General features: G+C 43.2%; 3 protein-coding genes across 3 annotated transcripts; 1 reads left to right on the plus strand and 2 right to left on the minus strand.

The window, feature by feature from the left end:
* Positions 1-1,325: 1,325 nt before the first annotated feature.
* LOC129752762 (uncharacterized) lies at positions 1,326-4,055 on the minus strand. The gene is made up of 2 exons (XM_055748533.1): positions 2,270-4,055; positions 1,326-1,624 (listed from the first exon to the last, which is right to left on the minus strand). The coding sequence occupies exons 1-2, from the start codon at positions 4,053-4,055 to the stop codon at positions 1,326-1,328; spliced, it is 2,085 nt and encodes a 694-aa protein (XP_055604508.1).
* LOC129752763 (uncharacterized) lies at positions 4,054-10,057 on the plus strand. Its single transcript, XM_055748534.1, has 5 exons — positions 4,054-4,070; positions 4,669-4,842; positions 5,811-7,068; positions 7,189-9,042; positions 9,116-10,057. The coding sequence occupies exons 1-5, from the start codon at positions 4,054-4,056 to the stop codon at positions 10,055-10,057; spliced, it is 4,245 nt and encodes a 1,414-aa protein (XP_055604509.1).
* An 839-nt stretch (positions 10,058-10,896) lies between these two features.
* LOC129752764 (uncharacterized) lies at positions 10,897-13,435 on the minus strand. The gene is made up of 2 exons (XM_055748535.1): positions 13,320-13,435; positions 10,897-13,252 (listed from the first exon to the last, which is right to left on the minus strand). Exons 1-2 carry the CDS (start codon positions 13,433-13,435, stop codon positions 10,897-10,899), a joined length of 2,472 nt encoding a protein of 823 aa, XP_055604510.1.
* Positions 13,436-15,447: the final 2,012 nt, after the last annotated feature.

Raw genomic sequence — 15,447 nt, forward strand, 5'->3', positions numbered from 1 at the left:
AAAAATGATTTTTTCCCGAAAAATTTTCAAGTTGAAAATTTTGCGTGATTCAAAAAATTCAAGTTTTTTCGCACGACCCCCGACCAGAAAAAATCGAAAAAAATGATTTTTTCCCGAAAAATTTTCAAGTTGAAAATTTTGCGTGATTCAAAAAATTCAAGTTTTTTCACACGACCCCCGACCAGAAAAAATCGAAAAAAATGATTTTTTCCCGAAAAATTTTCAAGTTGAAAATTTTGCGTGATTAAAAAAATTCAAGTTTTTTCGCACGACCCCCGACCAGAAAAAATCGAAAAAAATGATTTTTTCCCGAAAAATTTTTGTTTTGGCACCGGAACACTTTTCGGAACGCGAATTAGAAAACCGAAACTGTTTCACTTAAACGAAACAACTTTATTTGTCGGATCTAAATTAGCGGTTTATTTGGGCGAAGTAAACAAGGCGGCGGATTGATCAGAACTGACTATCTATTTCTGTATGCGCAACTTACGAACGAGAGTGTGTAGCATAATAAAAACCTTTTCCATTCGAGCGATTCACACAGTTACATTTTAAACAAGTATTGGCAATGAGAAATTGAAAAGCTTCAACACAAGCACTGAACAGAGCTTATATCCATCCGAAAGCTACTTTAGATCACTTTCGGATGGATCTACTTTGACGTGTGGGTAACTGTTATACTAATTTAAAACTATACCGCTACTAACTCCTACTTCGGCTCTACGCAAACATATGCCGGCCGCCTTGAAATCTCATTTCAACAAAGGTACCGTTATGTTTACATTTTTCGTTTCTGTTTTCATCACTGTTTCGTGTGTTGGAATATTTTCACTAAAATCTAAATTTAGTTGCTGCTGTTGCTGTTTCTGCTGTACTTCATTGTTGCAGACGAATTGGACCGGGCCCGCTGGAGCTGAAGGATTTCTTCTGGTTGAACTCGGTGTGGGTGTTGGTTTCTGTTTGATGTTTTGGGTCGGCGAAAGTGCGAGGTGAGTACTTGTTGTATTTTCGATGAAATTTCCAAGCAAACCAATAATTGGTTTTAATTATTGCAGAAGACTGAAATTGTTGCCCCAAATTGTACTTCTTCACGTGCTCTTCTTCTCGTTGTTGTGATTGGTGATTGATTTTTTTTTATTGCAGCTGTTTTCATGCGAGACCAAGGAAGCGGAATTCAAACGGTTTGCCGATTTCTGATGGACCCGATGATATTCCTCTTGGACCAGTGCGGAGGATGTTCGGTGTTTCTCGAGGTTCTCCAGGAAACGATGTCGACCAGGTGAGTAAACCTCAAGATCCGTGAAATTTCAATCCACTATTGGACCTCAATGCAATTTGTTCTCCCACAACATAATTGCAGATGCTGCTGCTGAATCGGATGCGGGTGGTGATCGTGGTGATGGATTGCTGCTGGATCCCAAATTGTGTGCCATGGATGGATTTACGATGAGCAACTTCAATTGCATCGACTGATGCGCTCGTGGTGGTGGGTGGACCTCGTGAATGGCTCGAATTGCTGACCCAAATGCTCGGTGGTATGCTGACGTGATGTGAGATGTTTGTGCTGCGTTGCCACTGCGTCGGTGGATGGCTGCTCGACCCGCGCGACAACCATTGGAGTAACCTGCGTGTAAGGGAAGTGCTGAACATTTGGACACATGGTAAATAAAAAGGGAACTTCCCTGGATGCGGAGGCGCTGGGCCTCCGCACACGCTCCAACGACGTCTGGCGATCTTTCAATATGATGACATCCTTCTTACGATTTTCTTCAGGAAGCTCTTGCAAATTCCGCAAGGTTGGCCAAACCTTTTAGGCTGATACGCAAGAGCTTGGAGTGAATTATAATGACCCCTTGTACTGCGTAGGATGACTGATGATTTGATAGTATGATGAGGAATGATTAGCTCATGATCGTGCAGACTTAACTTAACCCTTTCTCCATGGGAGTGTCATGCTTTCATGCAAACGTGTAATTCTTAGGATGATATGCTTTCTTCAGACAGTACGATTTCTTAATAACGATATGGTTTCAAAATTTGATGCAATGAGCTGTAGTGTGAGTTTTGATGAATGGCTTGAATTGACTTCTTAATGATGTTGATTCTTAAACTTGACTTTACTTCATTCGTATCGAGCATTTGTAGAGTGTTGGAAACTTAATTTGAATTTTGTGACTTAGACCAGCGGGTTAAACAATTCTCATTAACAGTTTTTTGCATAAATTTTATTGATCTTGTGATTGTAGGTTATCGTTGATAGGTAAAATACAAATTTTGGAGATTGCTCTATCATACGATCCAGACTGTGTGCGCACAGTGACGACACGAACGTTGCCATCTGGTCCAGGATGTACTGCTTCGATTCTCGCTATTGGCCATTTTAATGGTGGAATATTATCCTCTTTTAGGACAACCATCATGCCAACTCTGAGATTGTCGTTTTGCTTGGTCCATTTAGTTCGACTGTGGAGATCTGATAGGTACATTGATGACCACTTTTTCCACAGTTGTTGTGACGTTTGTTGCATTCTTTGCCAGACATTCAAACGGTTTTCTGGAACTTCGTTCCAATCATGTTCTGGGGGTGCGATTAACTGTTTCTGAACTAAAAAATGACCAGGGGTGAGTGGCTCAAAATCCTCAGGATCATTACTCAGGGCTGTGAGAGGACGCGAATTCAAAGCAGCTTCGATCCGTACAATTATGGTTTGTAATTCTTCATGTACCAGCGAACGTGAACCAATAGTTCTTTTCAGTAGAGTCTTAAACGACTTCACAGCCGACTCCCACAGGCCGCCAAAGTTTGGAGAACGAGCAGGAATGAACTGGAAGTCAATTCCTCGATCTGCAGCGTAGTTTATCACAGAGTCCTGAAACGTTTTACTGACAAAAAGCTGATGTACTTCGTCCAAAACTCGTTTCGCGCCGACGAAATTCTTTGCGTTATCGCACATGACTAGACTTGGAGCGCTCCGACGACCACAAAATCTTTGGAATGTGGCCAAGAATGCTTGGGTCGACAGATCTGCTGCTAATTCTATGTGAACTGCTTTAGTCACCAGGCAAACATAGATTGCGATGAAGACTTTCGTGGGTCGAGCCTTGCGCTGAGGATAGGTTATGTAAAAAGGTCCACAGTAATCTACGCCGACCTTTTGGAATACTGGACATTGTGTGACTCTGTGCTTAGGTAAATCCGCCATAAGTTGCTCTTGGATTTTCGGCCTAACGCGAAAGCATGCTACACATTTGAAAATGACAGCTCGAGCAAGTGTCCCAATATTCGTTGGCCAGAATCGCTCTCGAACTGATGCTATCAACAACTGTTGACCAGCGTGCAGCAGGTTCTGGTGGTAGTATATCATCACAGTTGTCGTGAACGGATGTCGATGATCGAGTATGAATGGATGCTTTCGGGATTCGTGGATTGCAGCGTTACGTAGTCGACCTCCAACTCGAATTAAACCATCTACCATTACAGGATTCAAGGATGCGATTTTCGATGAATTTGATATCGGACGATTGTTCAACAAGTCAGCATATTCTTTGGCAAAACCTTCTTGTTGAGCTATGCGCACGAGTGTCTTAAGCGATTCGTCTAACTCGGTAACCTTGAGGGGACCACTCTTCCGACTTTCTCTGTTCAACTTTTGCAAATTGAAACGACAACGTTGCATCCAAGCTACGAGGCGGACAAGTTCAGTGTAAGAGGACTTTAAACCAAAAATCTCGTTGTGCTCGCTCGTGTGAGCTGTTGCAGTAGTAGCTGGTTTCTCTTCCAACATCGTAACGTCTACGTTTTCCTCCTGGCTCTGCTCGATCTTTGGCCAATGTTGCTCATCAAGTTGAAGCCATGTTGGACCTTGAAACCATATCGTTTGGTATTGCAGTTGTGCTGCAGTCATTCCTCGAGAAATAAGGTCAGCAGGATTCTCAATTCCTGCCACATGATTCCAGTGTCCTCCATCGGTGATGTGTTGAATCTCAGACACACGATTAGCTACGAACTCTTTCCATCGAGAAGGTGGAGATGCTAACCAACACTTCACTATCATGGAGTCCGTCCAAAAGTAAGATTTTGCTGACGTCAACTTGATGCTACTCTGAACCTTTTCGTACAAATGCGCTAGTGTAAGGGCAGAAGAAAGTTTCAAACGGGGCATAGATTGCTTCTTTTTCTTCTGCTTCAAGTTCTCAAGAGGAGCAACTCGGGATTTTGACGTTAAAAGACGGACTAAAACTGACCCATTCTGATCGACTGACCTTATGTAAATACATGCTCCATACGCCTTCTCTGACGCATCGCAAAACCCATGTATTTCAACTGACTGAGTACTGACAGATAAACCGACCCATCTAGGAACTGACAAACTATCTAGACTGACAAAATTTCTGCGGAACTCTCTCCATTGCTCTGAGAGATCATCGGTAAGCTTATCATCCCAATCGCACTGTAATTTCCACAACTGCTGAACAAATATCTTGGCTTGGACCACGACTGGTCCGACTAGACCCAGGGGATCAAACAATCTTGCAACATCTGACAAAACCTTTCTCTTGGTTATTACTGACGCTTCATCCCACTTAATGGTGCTTGTGTGGTACACGATCGAACAATAAGAGATTCACTGTGTTATCTTATAATTGTATACGATATCTCGCACACAGGCGAACACCAGTACTCTGGTGTACAGGCTATCACCAGCACCTCCGTTCGTCGTGCATCAGCCGTCTAACTGGCAAGTCCTTTGTACCTCGTGTAGTGTACCCTCGTAGCTCGGGTGATTTCCCGCCGGTGTTCGAGATCACACATTTGGCGACCGTGACAGGACAGGACACCCGGTATGTTTGAAAAATCTAGCCTACCATAGTATTAGAGAATATTTAGGGGAAATCACCCGGGCACGAGGAGAATTCAAAATTGTTCCACGGGCAGCCATTTTGTTTTAGCCGAGATCGAACCTGTGAAAACTAGCAAGAGCGCGCTGAGAGTCCGCTCATACTATAACGGCGATAGAAAGAGAGCGTGTTGGGAGTCCGCTTCTAACAAACATAATAAAAGCGAGTTGAGAGTCCGCTTATGTATTGTTATAGAATAGCGCGCTGGGAGTCCGCTTCAAATTCAAAAGTAAAGCGAGTTGGGAGTCCGCTTATGAAATGTACAAATCGACTAGCGCGCTGGGAGTCCGCATCATAGTCTAAAGTAAAGCGGAAGTCCGCTTACACAATGTACGAATCGAAAAGCACGCTGGTAGTCAATAGTAAAGCGAGTTGGAAGTCTGCTTGCAAAAAAAAAAAGAGAATGACGTGCTGAGAGTCCGTCTTGGGAAAAAGTTGTCGAGAATCCACTCAGAAAAGCGAGCACGCCGATAGTCAATTAGGAGGAACGAGAGGAGCGAAAGCAACAGTAAAAGAGAAACAGAGTGAGGTTGGCCGAATGAAGAGGAAGAGAGAGATTGATTTCTCCAACATGATGAGAGAACGAAAGGAAATGAGAATCAACCTTTGAAGAAAACCAACACATTTAAAAAATAATGTAGGAAGGAACGGTAGTAGTTGTGTGTATCGGCGAGAGTATTAGCTACAAATTTTCAGGCAGCAGAAATTTGAAAACGCGTGGGAAGCCATTTTGCTAAGGGAAAAGCATTCGAAGTTTATAAGGCGTAATTCGAAAACAATCAAGGTGTTATTAACAATAATAAGACGTTGTGTCTTCTGGTGAGTAAGCGTCCAAGTTTATATCAAGTATTTATATGATTTATTGTGAATTAGCGCGTGGCATAAATATAATATGAAATGTCCACTTTTAGAGCACTAGAAAGCAGCATAATGGCAGGAAAGTATGTGCGTGCCCCATCATCAGGAGATGATGCTAGAGATAACAAAATGAATTCTCTATCGAACGAAGAAGAGTCCGCAGGAAATCACCTGGAGTGCAGCGGGAGATACGTCCGTGCACCTGTGATATCAGAATCAGAAGAACAGGCCGCAAACATGTACGCTCATTATTATAATGAAGCCGAAGAAGACGTCCACACGCAATTACAAGACAAAATCCGTGAGCTTGAAGAAGTTATTCAACAAATGCAAAATACCAACAGATGCCTCGAAAATAATGAACCGATTCCAGACTCTTCTTCAAAATCCACAACATCGGGCGAAGGCAGTATCAGATGCGATATAAAACCCTATCCCAAAAACGTCCCAGCTAGTAAGATGTGGGAAGCATGGACGAAGTTCATTGAGGACTTTCAACTGTCAGTTACCCTGCTTAACGCCCACGATCCCAAGCGCCGAATAGACTTACTGATGTTGTACATGGGAGACGACCTGAAGGGAGTTGTACGAGCCGCGAAACTTAAACCCACAGTAGAAAACGGTGAGTGCTATGAAACATTCGTACGGAATATCGATCAATATTTGAAATCGATGACGGATCCAGCAGCGGAGCATGAGGCATTCTCTTGCATGCAGCAGGAAGAAGGGGAATCTGCGATTGGGTTCCATGCAAGATTGTCGGAGAAAGTCAGGTTGTGTGGCTATAGCGAACCGGATCAGGATGTGTTCGTACGAGCGCAGCTAATGCGAGGCTTGCGTAACCAAGAAGTAAAACAACAAGCTCGTATTTATGGGTTAAAAACGAATGAAATAGTTGTATCAGCAACCCGCGCCGAAGCATTTCACACCGAAGTTAAAACTCGAGTTGCCGAGTGCAGTGCTATGGCTATACGCAGTTATTCAACTCGTGATAGCAGGTCCCGAAACAAACGTAGATCAGATTCAGCAAAGGAGTTTGCGTCACACACCAAGAGGTACAGGTACACCGATAATCGCAGCTATGGTAGAGGCAGAAGCAGTTCCGATAATTCTTCAGTCAGTCGCAGATACAGATGCACCAGGTGCTTCGAAGACCGTTCTACACACGATAACGGAATTTGTCCGAAATTGGAAAAACGTTGTTACAACTGCAACAGAGAAGGACACATAGCTAGAGCATGCAGATTGAATAGAGTGAATGAACTGAGACACGATCGAAGTCCTAAGAGAGAAAACGATGAGCATGAACAGGTAATAAATTGAGTAGTTTTATCGTACTATCATTAAATAAATGAAATAAAATCTTTCTCATTACATTGCGAGATATTAAAAAAAACATATTCCCTTTTTTTTTTCTCATTGTCGGAAAAGCAAATCAATTCCCTATCCTTATGCGATGTTTTGGTAGATTGCCGCATTGGATCTTCCACCCCGATAAAGTTCCTTATCGATTCTGGAGCCGACGTCAATGTAATCGGAGGCAACGATTGGAGCAAGCTTGAGCAGGAGATATGTGCTGGACAAGCTCACGTGATTTCTAAAAGTTCACACACTAATCGTAACCTTCAGGCGTATGCCACTAGGCGACCTATGAATATTGAGTGTATTCTTGAAGCTACCGTTGAGACTGTTAAATCTCGGAAATCGATCATGACTGCCGAATTTATTGTAGTCAAAGAGGGAAGACAATCGCTGTTAGGTAGGGCTACTGCAAGCGACATGGGTTTGTTAAGGGTAGGAGTCGAAATAAATAGCTGCACAGAAACAAAAATCTTCCCGAAAATGCCCGGAGTGCGCGTTAATTTCAGCATAGATACCTCAATCCCGCCAGTTAAAAATGCTTACTGCAATATACCAGCAGCATATCGTCAGGCAGCTCGCTTAAGGCTCGAGCAAATGGAAGCCAGTGGTATAATTGAAAAAATAACGCATGCACCTCGTTGGATAAGTGGTATGAGTGCAGTACCTAAGGGGAAAGATGATTTCCGTTTAGTGGTTAACATGAGGGCTCCCAATAGAGCTATTAAACGGGAGTACTTCCGACTGCCACTGGTCGACGAGATGAGAGTGAAGCTACACGGGGCTAGGTATTTCACCAAATTGGATCTATCAAATGCCTATTATCACTTGGAGTTAGGTCTTGAGTCTCGCGATTTAACTACTTTTTTAGCTGATAACGGGATGTACAGATTCACTCGACTTATGTTCGGGGTGAACTGTGCTCCCGAGATATTCCAGCGGGAAATGTGCCGGATACTGGAACACATAGAGAACAAAATAGTCTACATAGACGATGTCCTCATTTACGCTACGACGCTTAAGGTGCTACGAGAAACGGTTAGCCTTGTCTTGCAGATATTTAAATCGAACAACCTGACACTAAATACTGCCAAATGCGAATTCGATCGAACCGAAATAGCATTTTTGGGTCATCATCTCGATAAAAACGGTTTCAATATTGAAATCTCAAAAATAAAAGATATTGAAAAATTTGAGAGTCCATCAAACGCATCAGAGCTCAGGAGCTTTCTTGGGCTAGCGTCGTTCATAAGTCCACACATAAGAAACTTTGCTGACTTGACCGCACCACTATGGGCTGCAACCGCGAACAATGCTTGGAGATGGGGAGAGGAGCAACAAACAGCTTTTAATCTCGTGAAAAATCAAATCATCCACTGTACGACCTCCCTTGGATTCTTTTCTGAAACGGATAAAACTATACTGTACACGGACGCTTCACCTCATGCTTTGGGAGCGGTGCTAGTGCAGGAAAATTCAGATAAGATTCCCCGTATCATAAGCTTTGCATCCAAAGCGTTAACGGAGACGGAAAGAAAGTACCCCCAGAACCAGCGGGAAGCTCTGGGAGCAGTATGGGCAGTGGAACGGTTTTCTTATTTCCTCACCGGCCGACCCTTCACTTTACGAACTGATGCCCAGGGTATGGCATTCATCATTAGTAGACCTCGTGAAGAATCCAAAAGAGCACTAACAAGGGCTGATGGTTGGTCCCTACGCCTAAGTCCCTATATTTATGAAGTTGAATATATAAAAGGTCTGGATAACATTGCCGACCCTTCATCGCGCCTATATCGTGGGGAAGACGAAGCATTCAACGAAGACGTAAGTCCTTGGGAAATCTGCCACTTACAGACCAACTTCTATGAATTCTTAACGAGGCAAGAAATTCAGGATTGCACCAAGAATGACGAAATTCTGCAACAGGTATGTGGAAACTCGAAAATAAAGCTTTCCTTTAGGAAAAGTTTTTTTTAACACTTGTTGATCACTTTTACAGGTTATCTGTTCGCTCGAATCAGGCAAATGGCCCGCTAATATATCCAGATACAAAACGGTGGCGAACGATCTGCATGTAGTTGAAGATATTTTGGTGAAGAACGGCTGTGCTGTTATACCAATGGAACTTCGAGAAAAAGTCCTAAACATAGCCCACCTGGGGCACCCACTAGAAGCTAAGCTCAAGAGCATTCTTCGCAAAAGGGTCTGGTGGCCGGGAATGGCAAAGGATGCCGAACAGTGGGTTAAATCATGTGCCTCTTGTGCTATAAACGGCAAGCCAGAAAAGCCCACACCTATGCAGCGAATATTTGCCCCTAGAATGGTATGGGACACGTTAGCAATCGACTTCAACGGCCCATATCACAAACTCGGCGGAATCTTAATCCTTGTGGTGATAGATTTACGGTCAAGATATGCGATAGCTTCGCCTGTGAAATCGACAAGATTTGAATACACAAAAGCGGTGTTAGATAGTATCTTTCGGAGAGAAGGTTTTCCTAAAGCTATTAAAAGTGATAATGGGCCACCTTTCAATGGAGAGGAATTCAAAGAATATTGTAACAAACGCGGTATAAAAACGATATTCTCAACGCCTTTCTATCCCCAGCAAAATGGGCTGGTGGAGTCCTTCATGAAAGTGGTAAATAAAGCTATCTCCACTGCATTATATTCTAACACAGACTATCGATGCGAACTACAGGCAGCGGTAGACGCCGGACGACGGACCACTCTACCACAAAGATGTCCCCTGAAGAAGTTCTCATGGGCCGTAGAGTTCAACGAGGGTTGCCGATCCTTAATGATGATCACATTCCAGATACAGTGCATACAAATGAAACCTTGGACAGGCACGACCGTGATAATAAAATCCGCTCAAAACACCGAGAAGACCAGCGACGTGGTGCAAGGCCATGCCGAGTCAAAGAAGGTGACACTGTAGTTGTTGAGCGGCAATCCAAAAGCAAAGGACAAACTAGGTTCCATCCGAAACGTTTCGCAGTTGATTCGGTAGATAACGGAAATTTGATCCTGATTGACTCCGATGGGCATAAACTCCAGCGTCACGTTTCGCAGACAAAAAAAGTATATCCATGGAGAGTCCAAGCCGAAGCACTTGGCAATTCGCAGAGCAACGAGAACTTCAATGGTGCTGTTGAAAATAATGAACGTCCTACTAGGGAGAAACGAACTCCAGCATATCTAGCTGAATATATGCACTAGTTGTAGTTTCCGCTAAAAAAAAAAGAAAGTTTTAATCAACTATTTTTTGGAATAAATCAAAATTAGTTAGGATAACCAAACAGTTCAGTTTTGTTTTTGTTTTGTTTACAATTTTGATTTTGACAAGCCTCCTGAGATTGGTACTCACGAAAATTTCAAACCACCTATGTTAGTACAAAAAAAAACCCCAGACCACAGGTTATGTGAACAGATGAACTTTAATAGGAATCCATTACAGTGGGCGCAACACTGAATTTATTTACAGTATACTTTAAGCTATATTAACTGGAGAAGCTAGTGTAGAAAAGTTTTTTTTCTTTAAACATTTTTTTTAGGGAAGAAGGAAGATGTGTGGTACACGATCGAACAATAAGAGATTCACTGTGTTATCTTATAATTGTATACGATATCTCGCACACAGGCGAACACCAGTACTCTGGTGTACAGGCTATCACCAGCACCTCCGTTCGTCGTGCATCAGCCGTCTAACTGGCAAGTCCTTTGTACCTCGTGTAGTGTACCCTCGTAGCTCGGGTGATTTCCCGCCGGTGTTCGAGATCACACAGTGCTGAACTGAAATTCATCTGAGCTAGGCTGCCACTTCAAGCCTAGTGTCTTAACTGTAGATTGGGAGGCATCAAGTTCTAACACTGATCTTTCTTCTCGAAGATCAACTGACACTTCTTCAAGGATTTCTGACTCATTCGACACATACTTTCGTAATGACATTCCAGCTGACTTCATAACCTTCATCATTTCTCTCACAAGAAGCTTGCCTTCTTCAACAGACCCAACTCCTGCGAGCATATCATCAACGTAAAATGATTTCTTAAGCACTTCTGACGCGATCGGACAATTTTCGGCTTCTTGATTAGCCAACTCTTGCAAACATCTTGTCGCTAAATACGGTGCTGATGATGTACCATACGTCACGGTTGTAAGTTGGAAAATACGTATGAATTCATCACTAGAATCACGCCATAGGATTCTCTGAAGAGGTTGATCTGACTCTTGAACTCTAACCATTCGATACATTTTAGCTACATCTGCAACGACGGCATATCGATGAAGCCGGAATCGCAGAATAATGTCCACCAGTTCATCTTGTACCACAGGTCCGACCATTAACGCATCGTTGAGCGAAATTCCGGTTGATGTTCGACAAGACGCGTCGAAAACGACTCTTAACTTTGTAGTGGTACTGTCGGGCTTCAGGACAGCATGGTGAGGCATGTAATAACTTCGTTCTTGTTCAGCGCTTTCTAAAATCTCTTTCATATGACCAAGATCGAGATATTCGTGGATGAAAGCTGCATACTCCTTCTTCAACTCTGGATTAGCATCCAGACGCCTTTCCAATGCTAGAAAACGTTTAGTAGCTGAGTGCATCGAATCGCCTAACTGACACAAAACTGACTCTTTCTTCGGTAGGGTAACAACGAAACGTCCTGCTTCATCTCTCATTGTGGTTTGCTTAAAAATCCTTTCGCACATCGACTCCTCAATGGAATGAGTGCTAGTGACACGACATGTTTCTAGCTCCCAGAATCTCGTGAGCTGCTTTTGTAAGTCGCTTGTAGAACAGACTAAGGTGTGCGACACTTCCGATGGAGCTTCTACCACTCGACCTGACACAATCCAACCAAAAACTGTATTCTGAAGCGTGGGACCGTTTTTCGACATTTTCTGACGTTCATCCTTCAACAAGTCCAAATAATATTCGGCACCGATTATGATATCGATCCGCTTTGATTCGTGGAAGTAAGGATCAGCTAGCAAAGCGGAATCGGGAAGCGACATAAACGAAGGATCAAACGATGTCGTAGGTAGTTGAAGGGTAAGTTTTGGCAACACGAAAAACTCCATAGTTTCTTGGAATTCAGAGATTTTCGGCGATCGTGGACCAACTTCAGCACTTATGCTCTTCGTCGAAACTGACTGAGACGAACCGATACCCTGGACTGACAAAAACGTTGGCGATTCTTTGAACTTCAGCTTTCTCGAAAACTCTCGAGTCATGAGGCAATGTTGCGAGCAGGAATCCAACAAAGCTCTAGCAATCAGAGCATTACCGTGACGGTCCTTAATCTTGATAAGTGCGGTAGAAAGCAGAATATTTGCTGTAGGTTTAGCAGGAAGTGCGACGTAATTTTGGCTTGTGCTTGGCACGGGAGAATTGAATTGTGTGGTTGGGTTGTGTGAATTGTGTGTTGCATTTTGTGTTTGAGTGTGTGGGTGTTCCGTAACTATTGGTCTGGCGTGTTGTCTTTGCTGTTGGTGAGTTTGCTGTGCATAAACTTGGGTGCTTCTTTGGGTAATAGGTTGTGCATTTGACTGTTGACTGGGTCTCGAATTCGACGGATTTTGAACGGAGGATCGCGTAGCATGCAGTATAGTGTGATGCCTTTGTTGACACAACCGACAACTGCTACGATTGCAATTCGATGCAAAATGTCCAGGCTGCAGACAATTTCGGCAGACTCTACTTCGATTGACGGCTTCAAGGCGTTCTGCAATTTTCATTCGAAGGAATCTTTGGCAGTGGAAGGGCGAATGCCATGGTTCGGTGCAAAATGGACATCGATTGGGCGACTTAAACGCTGTATGGCATACTGACTGACCTCTAGACTGCTTGTGATCGGCGATATTGGAGCGGGGTTCTTTGGCAGGAGCGACTGACTGCAGAACGGAACAGTAGTTGCGTAGGAACTTTCTCATGTCCTCGTATTTTGGCACTTCTGTGCTGTTGTGATGAGTTTCCCAATTTCTCAGAGTGAGAGAATCTAGCCTGGAGTAGAGCATATGCGCTAGTATGGTGCTCCAACCATCGGTGTCTTCGCCAACTTTTTGCAGCATCATTAGGTTTTTCTCAAACTCAGTTATGAGATAGTTGATGCTCTCATAACCTTCTTTTCTGATCGATTCCAATGAAAACAATCCGTCTAAGTATGCCTTCACTATGAGTTTTTTTGTTTTCATACCGCTCCGTAAGAATTTCCCAAGCTATGATGTAATTAGCATCTGACAGCTCAATAGAGAGTATCTCCTTCAGTGCATCGCCGGAGAGAGCTGACCTCAGATAGGTAAACTTCTCCATGGGTGTGAGTTATTATTATTATTATTATTATATTTATTCATCGAACATTTTGTTTAAATGAATTAGAATATAGAACAAACATCAATCAGATAGAATTAAATAGACTGGACTGGCGAACACGACGAATAAAACGACTAGCTGGTTCATTGAACTGGTGCAGATGTTCAGCGTCCTGGAATACTCGCATCATCGCACTCAATGGCTCATTATAGCCGTAGGATGTTCGGTGGACTCGGTTTGATAGTAACGAGTGAGATCGTAAGGTCCTTAATGGCGCACTAAAGCATATCATTTCCAGCAAGTGTGGTGACTGGACCTCACCGTTCAATACTTTAGCGACGAATGTTGCTTGTTGAATCCTTCGGCGGCGTTCCAGTGTTTCAATACCCAAAAGCTGGCAGCGATCAGGATAAGCGGGAAGATCCTCAGGATGGTGCCATGGCAGATGTCGTAGGGCGAATCTTAAAAAACGCTTCTGGATGCGCTCAATTCGTAAGATCCAACACAGCTGGTAGGGGGCCCAGACAATTGCAGCATGTTCTATTATGGATCGGACGAGGGCACAGTAGAGCGACTTCAAGCACAGCGGATCAGTAAATTCTCGTGCTATTTTTGAAATGAATCCAAGTTGTCGATTGGCTTTATTTATAACGGTTGTTCGATGGCTGTTGAACGTGAGCTGTGCATCAAGGGTAACACCTAGATCGTCAACTTCCAATACCCTTTTAAGATGCTGATGATCGATGCTATAGTCGTGTAGAATGGGTGATTTTTTTCGATGGAAGGTTATTACATAGCATTTAGGGATACTAACCGATAACTTATTCAGTCTACACCATTCACTAAATCGATCGAGCAGCGATTGGAGCTGGGCACAATCCTCGGTGCATTTTATTGGGACATATATTTTCAAATCATCAGCATATGCAATCTTAGTTCCATCATCCAAACTGATTATCAGATCGTTGAAAAACAATACAAACAGCAGAGGCCCAAGATTGCTTCCCTGAGGCACCCCAGACCGATTTTTGAAAGGATAGGATATGCTATCACCAAATTTAATTCTGATGCACCGATCTGTGAGGAAGGATTCCAACCAAACAACCATGTTCTCATGAACACCAAGTTTAGATAGTTTGGCAAGCAATATTCTGTGATCAATCCTGTCAAATGCAGCCTTGATGTCGGTGTAAACAGCATCTACTTGGTTTTTACACTCCATCTGGTTCAGGCAAAACGATGTATATTGCAAAAGGTTTGTACTCACCGATCTACCAGGCATAAACCCGTGCTGTTCAGCCGCAATATATTGGGATGAAGCTCGCAATAGAACGCCACTCACGATGATTTCGAAAAGTTTAGAACCTGCCGACAAACTGGTTATACCTCGATACTGTTTTACGTCTCTTCGATCGCCATTTTTAAACACTGGAAACATAAACGAATTTTTCCATTTTTCAGGAAATTTACGTTGCTGAAAAGATTTGTTGTAAATTCGTGCTAGAGGCATTGAAAGAGCTTCGATGCAGCGGCAGTAAATTACAGCTGGAATTCCATCAGGTCCAGGAGCGAATGAGGTTTTCAATTTCCTCGCGGCGTGTACAATTAGCTCTTGGTTTATCACAAAAGTGTTAAGCTTGATAGCATCGACTGGGACATGATAATTGGCTTCGCTGCACTCAGTTTCGGAAGAAACAGTGTCTGAAAACACCGATCGAAAATGCTCTGCAAATAAGTTGCAACAAGTATCCGGAGAGTTACCAACAGCATCATGGTAGAAAACGGAAGTAGGTAAAGAGCTCGTTTTACGTTTTGAGTTTACGAAAGTCCAAAAACTTCGCGGATTACTGCGTAAACTAGATTGTAAGCGTAGGACGTGGAGCTTATATAACGATGCGTTTAGTCTACGGTAAGCGACGCTTGCTGTTTTGAACTGTTGTTGAAAATTCTCTGTTCGATTTTTTCTCAGTCTGCGAAGACAAGCATTTTTTTTCCCGTCGTAGTTGCCGCAA

The sequence above is a fragment of the Uranotaenia lowii genome, chromosome 3 (genome assembly GCF_029784155.1).
Source record: "Uranotaenia lowii strain MFRU-FL chromosome 3, ASM2978415v1, whole genome shotgun sequence".
In the NCBI taxonomy this organism is placed as follows: Eukaryota; Metazoa; Arthropoda; class Insecta; order Diptera; family Culicidae; genus Uranotaenia; species Uranotaenia lowii.